General features: G+C 45.7%; 1 protein-coding gene across 1 annotated transcript; it reads left to right on the forward strand.

Annotated features, from left to right (window-relative positions):
• The first annotated feature begins 2,355 nt into the window (after window positions 1-2,355).
• On the forward strand, window positions 2,356-15,548 carry CCN5 (cellular communication network factor 5). Its single transcript, XM_024205442.3, has 5 exons — window positions 2,356-2,460; window positions 5,436-5,652; window positions 8,390-8,641; window positions 9,051-9,253; window positions 12,673-15,548. Exons 1-5 carry the CDS (start codon window positions 2,401-2,403, stop codon window positions 12,694-12,696), a joined length of 756 nt encoding a protein of 251 aa, XP_024061210.1. The 5' UTR covers window positions 2,356-2,400; the 3' UTR covers window positions 12,697-15,548.
• The last annotated feature ends 847 nt before the right edge of the window (window positions 15,549-16,395 follow it).

A 16,395-nucleotide genomic window follows, 5' to 3' on the forward strand; every position in this document is an offset into this window, starting at 1 on the left:
TCTTTTTCCTGCTAATTGTCATTTTAGTCCTCTACTTCACTTTAGAGTAAACACTGATCCAAAGACATACAAATAAAGGTTCCAGTGGTTTCCATCAGGCGCAGAGCTAGGGGGAAATCTCACCAGCTCTATAACATGACTGGAATACAGGGCATACCTAGAAGTAGTAAACACATGCAGCCCACACTGGAATTAGAGTCACAGACCTTGAGGCCAGAAGGGACGGCCAGATCATCCAGTCTGTGTATCACAGGACCTCAACACCACCCAGCACCTGCCCACTAAACCCAACAACCAAAATATCACAGCCCTCAGAAGAATAGGAGGAACCAAGGTGCACTAGTGTCCGATGCCTGTGCAATGGCAGGGAATTTATTAGGTGAAATACACCCAGATAATCCTGGCAAGTGACCTGCACCCCATACTGCAGAGGAAACCGAAAATCCCCCAAACTCACTGCCAGTCTGACCTGGGGGGAAATTCCTTCCCAGCCCCACATACGGTGGTCGGTTAGACTCTGAGCACGTGAGCAAGAACCAGCTAGCCAGCACCTGAGAGAGAGAATTCTCTGTACCACCTCAGAGCACCAGCCCACCCCATTCAGTGTCCCATCTCCAGCTGTGGCCATCTGTGGTGCTTCAGAGGAAGGAGGCAACAAAACAAAATAAAACCCCAGAATACAATTGGGGGAGGGGGAATCCTTTCTTAACCCTGCTGTACCAGTGTTCCTCAATCAAAGGTAGGATACAGACTTTAGGAGATGTCCCCTACTAGCAGTAGTACCAGACTGAGGGCAACATATGACCCCTGGATGGTCCTCAGTGGGGTCAATGGGGCAGGAGTGGAACTATGTGGTTAGAGCCACAGGGGACTCGGTGTCATGGTGTATCTATGGCAGATTGCCCTAATCCAGTCCTGGTATGGTGCCCTCCCCTTTGGATTGTGGAGAAAATGCCATCATGCCCATCCCTCTATGCAAGGTCCTGTTAGAGGTGGCAAAGGGAAACACGGTACCCCCCTCCCCCGCAGTGTTGCCAACTCTCATGATTTTATCCCAAGTCTCGAGAGAGTTGGTATTTTTCTTAAAGCCCCCCCCCCTGGCCCCATGAATTTCCGCTTTCTTTTTTTTTTTTTTTTTAAGTAAGTTTCTAGCTCTTGTGGTTCTGGAGAAAACCTTGAGACTGTGACCCCCACCTCCCAAATGCTTTAACACCAGAAGGCAAATAAAAAGCACCCAAAACTTTGGCTTTAAAATCTCATGATTCTTTAGGGCCTGCCTCATCGTTTTTTAACACTAGGGATTGGCAATACTGCTGTGAGGGCCAGATTTTAGTCCCTCAGCCACCCCTTGTACCTGCCCTTTGCAGACACAAACACCCCTGCATGTAGTAAAAACTGAACACACCTTCTAAATATTCTCTCTCAGCAACAGAAGCTCCATGCAATAGCCTGGTGAGCCACTGCAACAAACCAGTTCTCCAGTTTAATACAACACCTGGACTTAGAGGAGATAAACCTGAAATTAGTGAGAGAAGCTCACCTTGCAAACTTTGTGTCCTCCGTTTCTGGGAGCCTAAAGCAACTCACTGAACTTCCATAGTGAGTGAGGTACATAACCCTGAGATATCTGTACTGTATGAGTAACCACACAGCACCCTGACCCTTTCCACTTTCAAAGTCCTGTCCCAGCATGTGGGCTCAGTGTAAAACTAGGATGGATTCCCTGAGGCAGGCTCCTCTCTGGTTGTTCCAATGTCCTGGTCAGGAGTTTGGAGGGGATGCCAGATTATCTGTGTATGTTGATTTTCCACTGGCAGGAAATGTGAGAATGGGGCAGATATTCCAGAAAAAGGTTTATAAAAAGTGGAATCACTTTTAATGTGCAAATCCAGGGATAAACAAGTCCTGCAGGCTAGAAATTCAAAATCTGCAGGGAAATAGTTCAGTAAACAAATAGGTTCTATTCATGTTGAGTTTGAAACAGCAGGAAATGGTAAAGCTTTCATACCAACCTCAGCTATGGCCAGTTTGCCATTCCCTACTGCAATCTCTCTGTGCTGTGCACACTTTCCTGCATTCTAGTACAGCCTATTCTCCCCTCTTCTGCTGCTTCTCCAAGCCCATTGGAGAATCTCCCTTCTCTTTGCTTTCTCAATGGGCTGCACATTCTCACCTTGAGGTGAGTGGAAATGTCAGCTGGAATGTGGGTTTGAAAAAAAAAAATCTTGATGCTTGTCCAAACCTACTCATGTTTATATTGGAGCCTGTGAGTGACATCAGAGCAGGGAAGAGTATAAACACCAGCAGGACCTTACTCCGAGACTTTTAAAACTGCAAACACATTGCTGCCTCCAAAGTGCCTGGGGACTGATGTGCTGAAGTGCCAGAGAGTAAGGCAGCATGAGAAGCCAACTGGAAAAGCAACTGCTCTTCTTCTCTCTTCTCTGCATCCTTTCCAAGGTAAGGAAGCTGGGGGCTTTATTCTTAGTCAAGGAAGCTTTTGGTTCTTACTTATAAAGCAACCTGTAACCAATAGAAACCAGCTTTGTAACTGCAACAATTCAAAGATCTTACCATGTTTATTAGTATGCACGCTGCAGAATGTATCATATTCATGCAACCCCTTGAAGGTAGAGGCAGGGAGTTCATGACTCTCAGGAAATGTTGAATTAAGTAGCAATGATTTAAAATGAATGAGCCAAACGTATCTCTAGTGCAATTCCACTAAAGACAAAGGAATGACAACAAAGGTAAGTTTGGACCTATATGCATGACCCATCTTCATTATTAATTGTGTCCAAGGCTCTGGCATGCATACCTGCTACCTGCAGACAATTGTAGTAATGGTTTATAGACCTCCTTCTCCAGATTCATTGTCCTGCACTGAAGCCTCTAGGGACACAGAGCCAAGCAACCGGCACTGCTTTTTCAGGATTACTCAGTGATTATCCAGTTTTCACTCCCAAGATGCAGTGAAGCACATGTACAGCTGATGCCTCCTACAGGATTTTGGTTGCTCTAAAACATTTTTTCCTGGATCTGAAGTGCTGTGTGAAACAATTCCCTTTGCAAAGAGCAGGAAAATTTAAAACTTTTGAATTTTTCAGTTGCAAATTTCTTGAAATGCTGCTTGAATTCCTCAAGTTGGACACATCACAAGCAATGAGATCATTGCAATGTGATGCCTGTTTGAATTTTAACCTGCATACTTGTGGCCTATAATCATTAGGACAAATTGTCATCTAAGGACAAGCTAACTACAAAGGAACAGAGGAAAACAGGATTAATGGAACCGGATTGGATCAATCGTCTGGATAATTTTTCCCCAGTAGTGGCCTATAGTAGATATTTCATAGGCAGATGAAAACCCATTATAAAGATACATCTGGCCAAAGCTGTACATGAAGAAAAATTTCTTCCTGACCCTTGTAGCTCTCAACTTATTTCCTGAAGAATGATGATTGATAGCCCTTGTTATTTCATCCTAGCCAGTGTAACTGTAGGTATTGTACCTATGCTTATTCCTGTAAATCTCACTACACTTTTTGTCTCAGTAATAATATAATTCAATAATAAAAGTGTATTAAAGAGGGGATTGTGCTAGCTATCTGGGATACATTTGACTCTCGTGCCTGCCACTGAAGTTACTACAGGGAGATAAAGGATCATCGTGTGAGTTGCACTGATGCCGAGGAGGAAAATAAACAGCAGCACCAAGATCCATTCTGTCCAGGTATAGGCTGCAGAATGGGAGAGTGTTGCTATGAGACATGCTGCTAATGAAAGAGGGAAAGGAAGATGGTGATTAATATGAACATTCCTGTGGAATCCACGGATTGCTCCCCTCATTGTCAGTCTCAGCAGAGAAGCCAAGGTCTGAATCAGCATGGAGACTGAACTCTGCTTTGGCTTCATTTAGTAGGCAGGAATGCATGGCACATTGGTAGGGGCAGTGTGCGTTCATAGGAAATTTACTCTGCTGCTGTTCATGTTGTACACAAGGGGGCTATCAATCCAGCATCTTTCACCAGCAATGAATTCACTTGAAAAATACAAATGGAAAGCTACTGATATGTTTTCTGTGATAACATATCAATACTCACAGCCAGATTTGCAAACAGGGCCCTTCCTGTGTCTGCAAAATATATTTGCACACAGGTAATTGTGCATGCAGAATGGATAATCAATATTTACATCTATCTACCTACCTAAACTCCTGCAGGTCACTGCACTGCAAATCAGCTGACTGTCCACGCAAACAGGCATTTGTACACAAACTTTCCTAAGCAATTATCCATTCTATCTGAGCAGCTATATTTTCCAAGCGCAACTAAGCTCCCATTGTTTGAAAATTTCAGCCAAGTGTGCCACTTGCACATCTGGCCAAATTGGTGCAGAGGCCGCAGCAGCTGGGGCTCAGAGCATCACTAAGGACACATTATGGGCCAAAGCGAGAAGTAGTGACACTCGCTTGGTTTCACTCATTTGATTAAGCAAGCCTAATTTTGGGTACCCATAGAATATGGTAAGAAGTCCCATTGCTCTGATACGTTGTAATGCCTGTAGGGAAGCTGTTGCAATGTACTACTGTATGTCAATAACTCACATTTTAACTGCTCCACAAAATTACACAAAAGTACAGACTGGCACAGCCTATTAACAATGTAACACACTTAGGAGCTGTGGTCTAACACCTGCATCATTTTTTGCACCACCACACTGTGTCGGTGTATATAATTGTTGTTAAGCCAAGTCCTGAGACTGTGACTCAGTTTCTGTTCATCCTTACCGCCTGTTCTCTGGCTAAACTCCCGTTAAAGTACCAAAATGGTAACAATACTTAATGCTTACCTAGTACTTTACATTTTCAAAGTACCGTGTAAAAAATAATTAACTCAAACCCCAGTTCCAGGGCAGGTCAGTATTATCAACCTCATTTTACCAATGGGGAAACTGAGGCACGAAGCCGTTATGTGACTTTCCCAAGGCCTCACTGTCATTAAGGTTAGGGGGAAAGAGAGGGAGACTCAGGTATTGGAGGAAATAAGAGACAATGCAGTAAGACCAATTCTCATTGGTTTGTTAAATCAAAACTGGACCAATACATAGGGTGCCCCCCGCAATTCATTCTGAGTAACTTCTAATCTAGGGTTTAATCCTGTGTGGTGCTGAACATCCTTGATTCTCATTGGTTTCTGGGGGGGCTGAAGATGCTCAGAATCTTGTGGTATCATCGGAACAGTTGTTTTCAGATCTGTCTTGAAGCCTCTCTGTGGAATGCAGAGTCTCCTGAGTCATGCTGGGAACAAAACCCTGACCCCCATGAAACTAACCCCCCAGCAAGCCTGAGGTGAACTCAGTGGGGTTCACTGTAAGGTTGCAGCAGCAAGCTGAGGAAAAACCCTTTGTGAGCACTTATGGTTTTGCCTCTGCAGGTCTGTACTCAGCTCTGCCGGACACCATGCTACTGCCCCTGGATCCCACCCCGCTGCCCTCCCGGCGCCCCTCTGGTTCTGGACGGCTGCGGCTGCTGCAGGATATGTGCGCGACGCCTGGGAGAGCCCTGCAATCACCTCAATGTGTGTGATCGGAGCCAGGGCCTCATCTGTGATTACAGTGATGACCACCTGGGTAGAGGAGGAACCTGCAACTGTGAGCACATTCCTCTCACTCTTTTCATTAAGGCCTGGCTGACACCGGGGAAATGGCTCCCCCAAATCCCAGCCTGTTCAGCTAACCCCATCCTAAAACTGTTGGGACCTGCAGCCAGCCCAGGCAGCCTGACCCGCTCTCAGAGGAGTGGTTAATAAAAAGTGGATCTGGACGCCTGGTGTCTGCTCTATGCTGTGGCTCAAACCAGTTTGTAAGATGGTTTTGCTGACCTGGTTTCAAAGCCAGTTAGAATTTTGAGGGAAATGTCGCCAGTATCGACCAACCCACAGAGCTAGCAAAGAAAACAACTGTCCCAGGGTAGAGCGGGCTGAAATGTATCTGGAACATGCTTATATGGAGCCCCAGATCCGACATTTAATCCCCCAACCAGGCCTGTTAAACAAAGGCTCTGACCTCAGCGCAGGGAACAGACACAGAACATGGACTGAGTTTTATGCCATGTCATCAACGTCTGTTCTCTCTGGAGTTCTCACATTAGCTGGCAGGAGCATAAACAAACTCAACAAACACTCCTTGAGTTCCTGTCCTCCTGAGAGAGCTCAGGTCAGCTGACAGGGATGTGAGCTGAACAAACATCAAATCTTCCCCGGGTTACAAGAGCTAATGGGCAACAGATTCACTTCCTTCATCGGGTTCCCAAGAAATGGTAGTTGCTGCTAGTTTGGAGGACTTACCTGTCTTTTTTAGGTATTTCTGAGATGCTCAATACCATAGTACCTAAGCTCCCGTACCACTGGGCTCTGTGCTGTGCTAGTGGGCAGTGGGGCTGTCGCAGTCCTAAAACTTTGCAGACATGAAGGACATTTGCAAAGTAAAGAGTCAGTGGTTCTCTTGCAGGCTGATGAACCGCTTCTCTGAGCAATTCACAAGGAAGTAGGCAAGAAGGTTGGGAAGGAGGATGGAACCCCTATGGAGGAGAAGCAATAGACTCTATTGAGAAGCTCTTCTCTCTCCCTCTTTCTGTCTGTTGCTCTCTCACACACACACACAGACCACTCTTCAGTCACTCTCTCAGTGGCCTTCAGTCCAGTTCAATCTTAGTTTATCCCTTCAGGACTCTCTCAGGCAAGAACACAGCTTCCTACGATCCCACACAGGGTACATCTCTGCCAGGGTACATTTTTCCTGCCGATGACACACCAGACAGCAGGCAATGAGAATAGGGTCCCGTCCTATATCTGCTCCCCTTCTGTCCTCTCAAATGAGACCTTCAAAGCACATGGGCTATGGGACCACGTGGCTGCTGCTCCTCAAAAGTACTTTCCATCCAGGGGAAGCTGGCACAGCCAGCACCACTTTCAAGGCCTAGTTTACACTACAGTACAAATTTAGGTTAATGTAAGGCAGCTTACATTGACCTAACTCTGTAAGTATCTACCCTAAAATGTCTCTCCCACTGATGTAACTCACCCACGACACCAACTTACTAAGTCCCCCCCTGCGAGAGGCGTGGCACTTCGGTCAATGTAGTTAGGTTGACACGGTGTCAGTGTAACACTGTATTGCTTACATCAACTGTCGCGGCCTTTAGAAGCCGTCCCACAATGCCCCACACTGACAGTTAAAGGGGCACAAGCACTCCTGGTGAGGACGCATACCGCCAACACAAGGCGTGAAGTGCGGACATGCAAAAGCGGTTCAATTACTGCAGTGGCTGTACATCGATGTAACTTAGGTCGACTTAATTTTGTACTGTAGACTTGCCCCAAGAGGAAGTCTTTGGGGTTCTGACTCCACCCAGGACAGGGAGGCAGCAGCCTGAGAGCTTTACATTCAGTGTGTCGATCATATTGCGAGCGACTCCCACTCAAGAGAAACGCAGCAAGACTCCTGTTGTCTTGCTCCAGTGAGGAATCCCCTACAAGAGCTGCTGCCTGTGGCCCATGAGGGTCCAGGTTCCAGGCTCAGCAGAGGAAATGGGCTGGATGCACACAGAATGAGCTCAGCCTCTGATGAGGGATCCTGGTGAGCTGCCCCAGTGGCTGGCTGCTACCACCTGGCAGCTGAGACTACAGAGAAGGCAGGACTTTGAATGTCCCTGTGGAATGTGCTGACGGTTATTATTTATTTATTAGCTAGTGCTGGTCCAATGATTCATCGTGAATAAATTCTCCGACACATTTTGGCATTTGTCTCAGAATTAAGCACACGTCATTGTTTTCATTCTCTCACCAGCTCTGCAGAGGGACAAATGATATCCTTTAAATAATTAATCCAGGAATTCTTCGCACGAAAAGGTTTATTTGAAAATAAATTATGTCACTATTAGACCAGCTCTATTCTTATTTAACACCTGTATCCGGTGCATAGGCATGCACGGTGGACCACAGAGAGAATTCAGCTACTTCTCTTTGTCCAGGCACTTACATTGTGATCACCACCCCCTGAGCCAGGAGAAGAACTCAATACCTGGTATGAGTTGCTCACCAGATAGACACTGTAGCTTATCATAGCCCCAGCAAAGCCAACCACCTGGCTAATCTGGTCGCTTACCTCCTTCACTTGGGCACTCTGGGCCAGATGCAAAGCCCTTTGGAGTTAATGGAAAGACACTCTGGTTTCAGTGGGCTTTGGACCAGGCCCTAAGTTGAGCCCACAAATGACCGATTCACCTTTGTAATGATTGTATGTTTGCCCTCAGTGGCACCTGAGTCCTTCTCTCTGTGTTTGATTGGTCGCTTTGTTACTGTTGGGTTACTCTGGATGTTGATTGCAGTTGAGGAGGAAGACGACAGCTGCGAGGTGAATGGAAAGGTCTATCGAGATGGTGAGGTGTTCCAGCCCAGCTGTAAGATCCAGTGCCGCTGCTCAGACGGAGGCTTCACCTGTGTACCCCTCTGCAGCGAGGATGTCCGCCTGCCCACTCCGGACTGTCCCCATCCGAGGCGTGTGGAGGTCCCAGGGAAGTGCTGTCAGGAATGGATCTGTGAGAGGCGAGACAGTCACTTCCTTCAGGATGCCAAGCCAGGTAAAGTCCTGAGTGCCCTGGTACAATTATATAATATAATCTAGGTAAAGTAGCAGCCCTGGAAGGTACATTCACCACTGAAAGGGTTAAACCAAATGGAACCTGTTCTTGCAATTGGGTTCCTTACATTGTGTAACCTGCAACAGTGAACAACTAAGCAACAGTACCTAAAAATGCCTTATCTTTGTTCTGGAGGGAGCCCTCTAAGGGTGAGATGACAGATCAGTCTACCTGGCCCATTCACTCATCAACTTCTGGACATCAAAAGGAGAAACCCCTCCCCCAACTCATTTCACTGCAGGCGCTCCTTGGTCACTACCATCCTGGGCTGGATTCGTACCACTGGCCTAGAGCAAAGTACATTTGTGTGTGGCTTAAAAGTCTCTTTCCATGCCTCTTCCTTGTGCAGTGCTTAGGCCGCCTGGGACGGCATCAGCAAGTTTTTCCTACCTCTGTGAAGAATGGAGCACAGAGTGGAGTGCCTGCTCTGCAACCTGTGGCATGGGGATTTCGACACGGGTGTCAAACCAGAATCGGTACTGCAGGCTCGAAACTCACCAACGTTTGTGCATGCTCAGACCCTGCCAGGCTCTCCCAGGAACATCTAATACAGTAAGTGTTAGACTTCAGCCAGTAAAACACTGCTAGCAGGTCTGTAGTTGGCAACAGATTTTATAGAAAAAGGAAATCCTAACCACCACACTGACGTAAGGATCACAGTAACTCTCTTAGCCGCCTGTGTACACACATACCACTCACCAGCTAGCTGTGTGCCAGGGTGAGCTTCTCAGAAAGGCTTTCTCCTTTTTGCAGGCACAAACTGCAGCTAGAAAATCCAAACCTGAAACTAAATTGAGTGGTGCAAACCTGAGTTTTTGCCCCACTAACTATGTGACTCCAAGAGCAGTGATGGGTCCAACATGACCCAGCGACTGCTAATGGAATTGGCAAAGCCTGGACATACCGTGACTGAATGTGCATTCACAACTCCCCTGGTCCCCTGATGTTTTTCCCTTACTATCAGTGTCATCTACATCAAATCGGGACTGAGCCAAAGCCAGTTTGATCCCAGGAATAATAGAGGTTTTTATTAAACTATGAACCCCTTAAAGAATGTCTGTGACGTTCACTTGGCAGTTTGAAGTGGCAAACTAATGTGCCATTGTGGGCCTTCCCTTCTTTATCGGGCACCTTTTAACACCTCCTGTGTGTAGCATTAGCTGTCACCATCCTACAGGGTAAGTTACCTTCACACTAAGGACTGGCCTACCCAATGATTTTTGTACTGGTCTAACTAAGTCAGTTGGGGGAGTGATTTTTTTTTTTATTACCAATATACAGTAAACTGCTGTTTATCTGATATCCTATTATCCAAACCTCTGCATTATCTGAATTCCTTCCTTGTCCCCTAGCATGACATACATCAGTGGCTCTCAACCTTTCCAGAGTACTGTACACCTTTCAGGAGTCTGATTTGTCTCACATATCCCCAAGTTTCACCTCATTTAAAAACTACTTGCTTACAAAATCAGACATAAAAATACAAATGTCTCACAGCACACTATTGCTGAAAAATTGCTCACTTTCTCATGTTTACCATATAATTATAAAATAAATCAAGTGGAATATAAATATTGTACTTACATTTCAGTGTATGGTATATAGAGCAGTATAAACAAGTCATTGTCTGTATGAAATTTTAGTTTGTTCGCACTTCGCTAGAGCTTTTTATGTATGTTGTAAAACTAGGCAAATATCTAGATGAATTGATGTGCCCCCTGGAAGGCCTCTGCAGAGCCCCAGTGGTACAAGTACCCCAGGTTGAGAACCACTGACGTACATTCCCAGGTTGAGAACCACTGACGAACAAGGAAGGGACTTGGATAATGCGGAGGTTTGGATAATACACCAGAGACCTCCTGGCCAGGACTGTGATGAGGAAGAGGAGAACAAGCCCCTGGCCCCGCGGGAGGCCGCCCTACTGTTGAATGGCTCCTGCGGCCCTGCCCTCATGGCCCCACTCATTCCCTCCTGTGCCAGCGGGACTGCAGAGGGCGCCCTGTGCTGTTGCGGGGCTGGTGATGCCTGATACCTGCAGGCGCAAGGGAGGCTGCAGTCCTGGTGGGGCAGGGCACAGTCCTGGCTGGGTGTCTCTGCTCTGCCTCACCAGGACCACAGCCTCCCTCTCCCCCCAAGGATCACAGGGAGCCCTCTGCAGTCCCACAGCCCTGGGAGTGAGCAGGACAGAGCAGAAACCCCCCGTCCCCCCAGGACAGGACAATGAGGAAGAGGAGGAGGACAAGCCACCAGCTGCTGGGGAAGCCTTCTTGCTGCTGAATGGCTCCTGCTCTGTCAACTCGCCGAACTCCCGATTATCTGAATAAAATCCATGTCCTCCATGCTACTCGTATAATCAGGCGTATAGTATAGTTCTACTGGTGCAACCCCTAGTGTGGGCACACTTATACCAATATAAAGATGCCTTACAGCAGCAGAACATATTCCCCTTCCTGAATGGGCATGGCTATCCCAGTATATAGCACCTTTAGACTGATATCAGTGCATCCACACTGGGGGAGCAGTATAGTTAAAGCAGTACAACTTTTGTGTTTAGAAAAGCCCTTACATAGACTTAATGGTGTATAACCCTCCCCCATCCGCCCCCTGTTGACTTCTCTTTACATTTTGTGGGCCAGATTTCCAAAAGGGCTCTCTCCCTTTATGGAAGGAATTTGCACCCCCACTTCTATGTCTGCAATTGCATTGCAAACACAAATCAAGTAGTTAGAGGGGCAAATGCTCAGACTGGTGCCTGCAATTCATTTTGCAGGTGCAAGACTGGTGCCGCATATTTGGTGGGTACAGAAAGAAAAGGCAGGCAGCAGCCTGGAGTAAACGTAGGTCTGTCTGCCTGTGTTAAATGGAGTTAGTTCTGACACACATGTGGTGGGGATGGTGAAGCCTGACTCTAGGCATAGTTACTAACTAGTATCAATGGGCCATCCCAGACATCATCTACCTTTGAAGAAAATAGTATTCCGACTCCTGGGATGATTGCCGGATAAGAAACCCAGGTAATCTGTGATGTCACTGAAGTTGCCTTAAAGCACAGCAGTCATGTCCGGTTAGAACACCATGAGAGATTCCTCTCTCGCTGCACAGATCATTCTCACTCAGGTTTGAGAGACATGTCTCTGTTAGTGACACTAGAGCAGTGGTTCCCAAACTGGGGTTCGTGAACCCCTGGGGGTTTGCAAAATGTTACAGGGGGTTCTCGGGAAAAAATTCCCTAATGGCGGACAGAGCTGTCCCTAGGGACACTGGGGCCAGCAGCCCGGAGCCCCTGGACTTCCAAGAGCTAAGCAGATCAAAGCAAGCATATCTATCACACTGAGATTTAAACTTCAAGACTCCTTATAAGAAATGCAAAGGGAGGTGGAAATTTTTTGCTGTTTTTAATTAAATAGGCAGCTAGTGTTGATCTTAAAATTATTATGAAGAACAAGTTTAAGATTTGTTGTAATGTGCGTTGTTTGCCTGGACTGTTCAAGACCTGAATGCTTGTGTAGGAGGAACTCTGAGTTGGCTTCTTAAATCCCTTCATGCTGTTTCACATCTGATACTCCTTGATGAAACCTACGAGCCTTTTATTATAACAGGCTTATTCAAAGTGATGAAAGTGTGATCTTGGGAGAGTGTTGCTGTTTTCATAATGTAATAAAAATACTGTCGTGATAAATAATAATTAATAATACATAGTGTGTAATCAGCATGTCCTAAAAACCAATTTTATATTTCCAAGCTCACTGCTTTTCTAATTTATACTCAGGTAAAGGAGAAAATCCCTGGAAATATTCATTTTTAGGAGGGGGTTTGCGAGACTTGACATTTTAGTGAAAGGGGTTCACGGGTTGTTAAAGTTTGGGAACCACTGCACTAGAAAAACAATTCTAAGATGCTTTAGTCTCTGGGTTGGCTGTACAGTGTCAGTGGGTAAGAGAAAAGTTACACTGTCTGCTCTGTCTTTCCAGAGGGCAAGAAGAGGTCGTTTGTAGCCCCGCCCACACCGTTCAGATTTTGGTGTCAAGACTTCATCCCAGCAGCCAGATTGACCCAAACCCAGGTCGCTGTGGTTGCAGCAGAAACGGGTGTTCTACCCCCAATTAAGCTAGGGAAGAACTGACTGACTTCAGTTGCAAAGGAGGATGAAGAATCTGGAACAAGATCCCTGCCCCCTTGCTCGTGCCCATTACGGTTTCTCTAGACAATGTGGGGAAATCCTGCCACGTATATTTTAAACCGTGCAGTGGCAACGTAAGCTTATTGCCAGCTTGTGACCGCTGTTGTAGTACGTCCCTTGCAAATGATGCTGTGTGGGTACAGTTACTCATGGGATCATGCATGATCCCCTCTGCGGGAGAGTCATTATAATGCTCCGGCAGGCCACGCTGTCGCTGCTTTTCCAAGTAGGTTTTTATCATTCAGAATTAAGCAATGGGGTTAGTCTGGGGTTAGCTTTGCACGTGGAGCCTGGGGCTGTCTCTCTCAGGCAGGTTCTGGCTACCCCTTGTGTGAAGGGATCTCTTAGGAGTGCTGGGATCCCCCAGGAAATGCTCAAATGGAGCAGTCACTGCAGTAGGGGAGGCAAGGAGGGTACAGTAAGGCTGGATCTTCAGACACAAATGTGCTCGGCGCTCCGGGCTGGCTCCAAGGCTCACTGAAGTCGATGGACAGACTCCCATTGATGTCAGTGGGCTTTGGATCAGGCCCTGAGAGTGCTGTAGAGTGCAATTCCCTGTACATGGATTTAAAAGCATTATTAAAGGTTAGCGGATCTCAGCCTCTCCTCTGTCTGTATTAGGGCCCCATATGGAATGCCCGGCTATCAGCATTGCCCATGGGAATGTCTGGCTCGGATTATCCCGGATGCGTGCTCTAAAGCAGTGAATGCCTTCCCAAGCTCTGGGGCAGTATCCCCTGCAGCACTGGTGCTTCAGGCCTTTGCAATTGGTACTCTAGGATCCCCTCTCCATCTTGGGATGAGTCTCTGTGCCGGGCCTGCCTTCCATTCAGTTGTGTGCCTTCCATAGAGCTTTGGCTGCTCACCACTGTGAGACAGGAGTATGAAGCAGGCCAAGCGCCATGGGGGTTAGAGTACATACAGTCAAATGGAAGCAATCATTTGCTGGTAGAGTATGACTCAGAGTCCCTTAACTTGGCACAGTTTCCCAGAAAAAGTTTGGGAATCTCTATATTAAAGTATAAATAAAAAACCAAAAAGTTAGAACAAGTAATAGGTATGGCCACCCCAAATCCTTCTACTTCTCCAGATGCAGCCTGCAAGGAGGGGAATGCTTCTTTCCAAGTTCAGGGGATGATTTCTTGATATATTTCTTGCTGGCCAGATTTTCAAAGGCCCAATATGCCTGTAGCCAACTCCTAATATGTGTATACATTAAGGTTTGTGCACACACAAGTGAGGGGTGCATCAAAAATGCTGCTCCTTCACCCAAATGTCACACATACTGCTCTGCTTTGTTTTAATTTGCCAGCTAATGCCAAGACATTGACTGTCTCAAACATTAGAAAAAACACTGTAGGGAACAATTCTGTACTGACCTTCAGGGAAAGGACTAGATGGCACCTAATACCATAAATTCTTCTCTCTGATTTGTACAGTTCTATTATTCACATACAATCAGCTCATTATATCCAGCTATCACCACAAATAAACAGCACATATTCAAATTGTCATCAGAACAGGAGTCTTCCTTATGATAGTTTTAATTCACCTTCCCTTCTCTGAAAATACTTCCCTCTGAAAGTAACAATGAAGTTCCTATCCAGCAGAAAGCATCTCTTTAGCATCGCTACATTCCGTCTACAATACCAGTGGCTTGGCATGTTTTTCAACCAGGCAAACAAGGAATTCACACACTGTTGATCCCATTCCGAAGCTCCGGAGGTGCCACCTAATATCCAAGCACAAAAACCTAAAGTCCATGGCCAAAACAAAGGCAGCAAAACAGCAAACGAACCGCAAAGCTGGGAAAGGGCCATCTTCAAATACAGAGGGGCTGTTCCAGCAGAAGCAGCCAAGGAAAGTTATTCTGCAGGCAGCCCGAGCTTTATTTTCTCACAGTGGTAAACTTTTAGGGTTATTCAAAACTGAAGTTTAAATGCCCTCTAATGGCCTCTATTTAAATCTGCAGAGGCAACACACTTCCTCATCCCATGGACAAATGTGAACTGCAACTAGAACGGAGCTGTGTTTTAGATTATGAATCCAGACAAGATCTGGCAATTTCAGTTTTGTATTTGTGAATTTGAAAATAAAAATGTGCTCATCTAGCTGTATAGATTGTATTAGTGCATCTCTTAAAGGGAGTGGGCCCTGTTCTGATCTTCACGAACATCAGTGGAGTTATACCTGATTTACACTAGGGTAAATGAGATCAGAATCAGGCCCAAACAGCTTGGATATGTCTGCAGTTCAGGAAGATTAAATTTGGATAAAAGAAACACAGGCAAAATAAAAACATTTAAAATTTCATAACATTTTGTCAGCTGTTCGCAGCCTCTCAACATTTCTTAAACACTCTTAAATCTTTCGATTACATTGGTTTCTATTTTAATTTGATGTATTTCTGTACACATGCATATGTACCAGCTGGGGTGTACATGGATGAATAGTATTATTATTATTTGTATTACTGTGGCACTTAAGAGTCCCAGCCATGAACCAGGACCCCATTGAGCTAGGCACTGGACAAACAGAACAAAAAGAGGGTGACGTGTGCATGTATCTGTATGTGTTGTACCTGTTGGACTGTGGCTACATCTTTAGGCATGCGCACGTATGATTGACTTGTGTGTATATGCATTAGTTTGTGCCTCTGTACATGAGGATGCGTACCACTTGGGCCGGGAGGGGGGGGTGTAGATAATTTAAATTACAGTATCATCGCACTCTCCCTCATTGTGTCAAGTTAACATTAATACACATTCCTTTAACCACTCTTCATCTTCCTGAGAAATTATGGGCTGAATTCTCCGTCCTTTACTCAGCACTTACTCAAGCTAAATCCCCACTGACTCCCTGACTACAGGATCTGGACTGATATTTTTCCACATTTTGGGCTGCATTCCCTAAATGTCATCATCATCTGATCTCCCTCCCTACCACACATACACACATGTGAACACAGCACCAAAATACACACCTGGGAGTGTAGAAACAAAAGTCTGAACAACAGATGGTACTTGTCTCTCCTGCAGACAGAGCACAGCTGCCAAAGGTGAAACTGACCTGTGGTTGGCTGAGAAGTGTGCAATGCTCACTGAATATGAATAATCCTAGTCAGACTCTTTGTTAACCAGCAGAGTACAGTGCATTTAAAGCCATGGAGTAAAGATCTTTGGAATGCTTTCTTTAAACACCATTATTATGTATATATGAAATGTAAGTACTCTTTGTTCATTAAGGTGACCCCTTTTGATAAAACATGTTGACAATTTTTCTCTATGTCCCTGTATATAGATAACTGGTGGGAAAAAGTCTGATGTTTTTCAGTCATCTGTACAGAAAAATGGAGCATAGCTCAGGCTGCACATGCAATAAGAACTTATAATTAATTCTCTTTGGTACCTGTATTAAATACTTATCAAATGTTGCTCAAATTCATCTCTTACACTGATAAAGAAGTCCACGACTCACAGTTTTTGAAAGGAAACCTGAAATTCTTATCTCAACT

The sequence above is a fragment of the Terrapene carolina genome, unplaced genomic scaffold (assembly GCF_002925995.2).
Source record: "Terrapene carolina triunguis isolate 2854851 unplaced genomic scaffold, T_m_triunguis-2.0 Scaffold233, whole genome shotgun sequence".
NCBI lineage: Eukaryota > Metazoa > Chordata > Testudines > Emydidae > Terrapene > Terrapene triunguis.

Coding starts and splice junctions, on each gene's coding strand:
- CCN5 (XM_024205442.3), top strand. CDS start 2,401: ATGAGAAGCCAACTGGAAAAGCAACTGCTCTTCTTCTCTCTTCTCTGC. Junction 5,653..8,389: donor TAGAGGAGGAACCTGCAACT/GTGAGCACATTC, acceptor TGTTGATTGCAG/TTGAGGAGGAAGACGACAGC. Junction 8,642..9,050: donor CCTTCAGGATGCCAAGCCAG/GTAAAGTCCTGA, acceptor TTCCTTGTGCAG/TGCTTAGGCCGCCTGGGACG.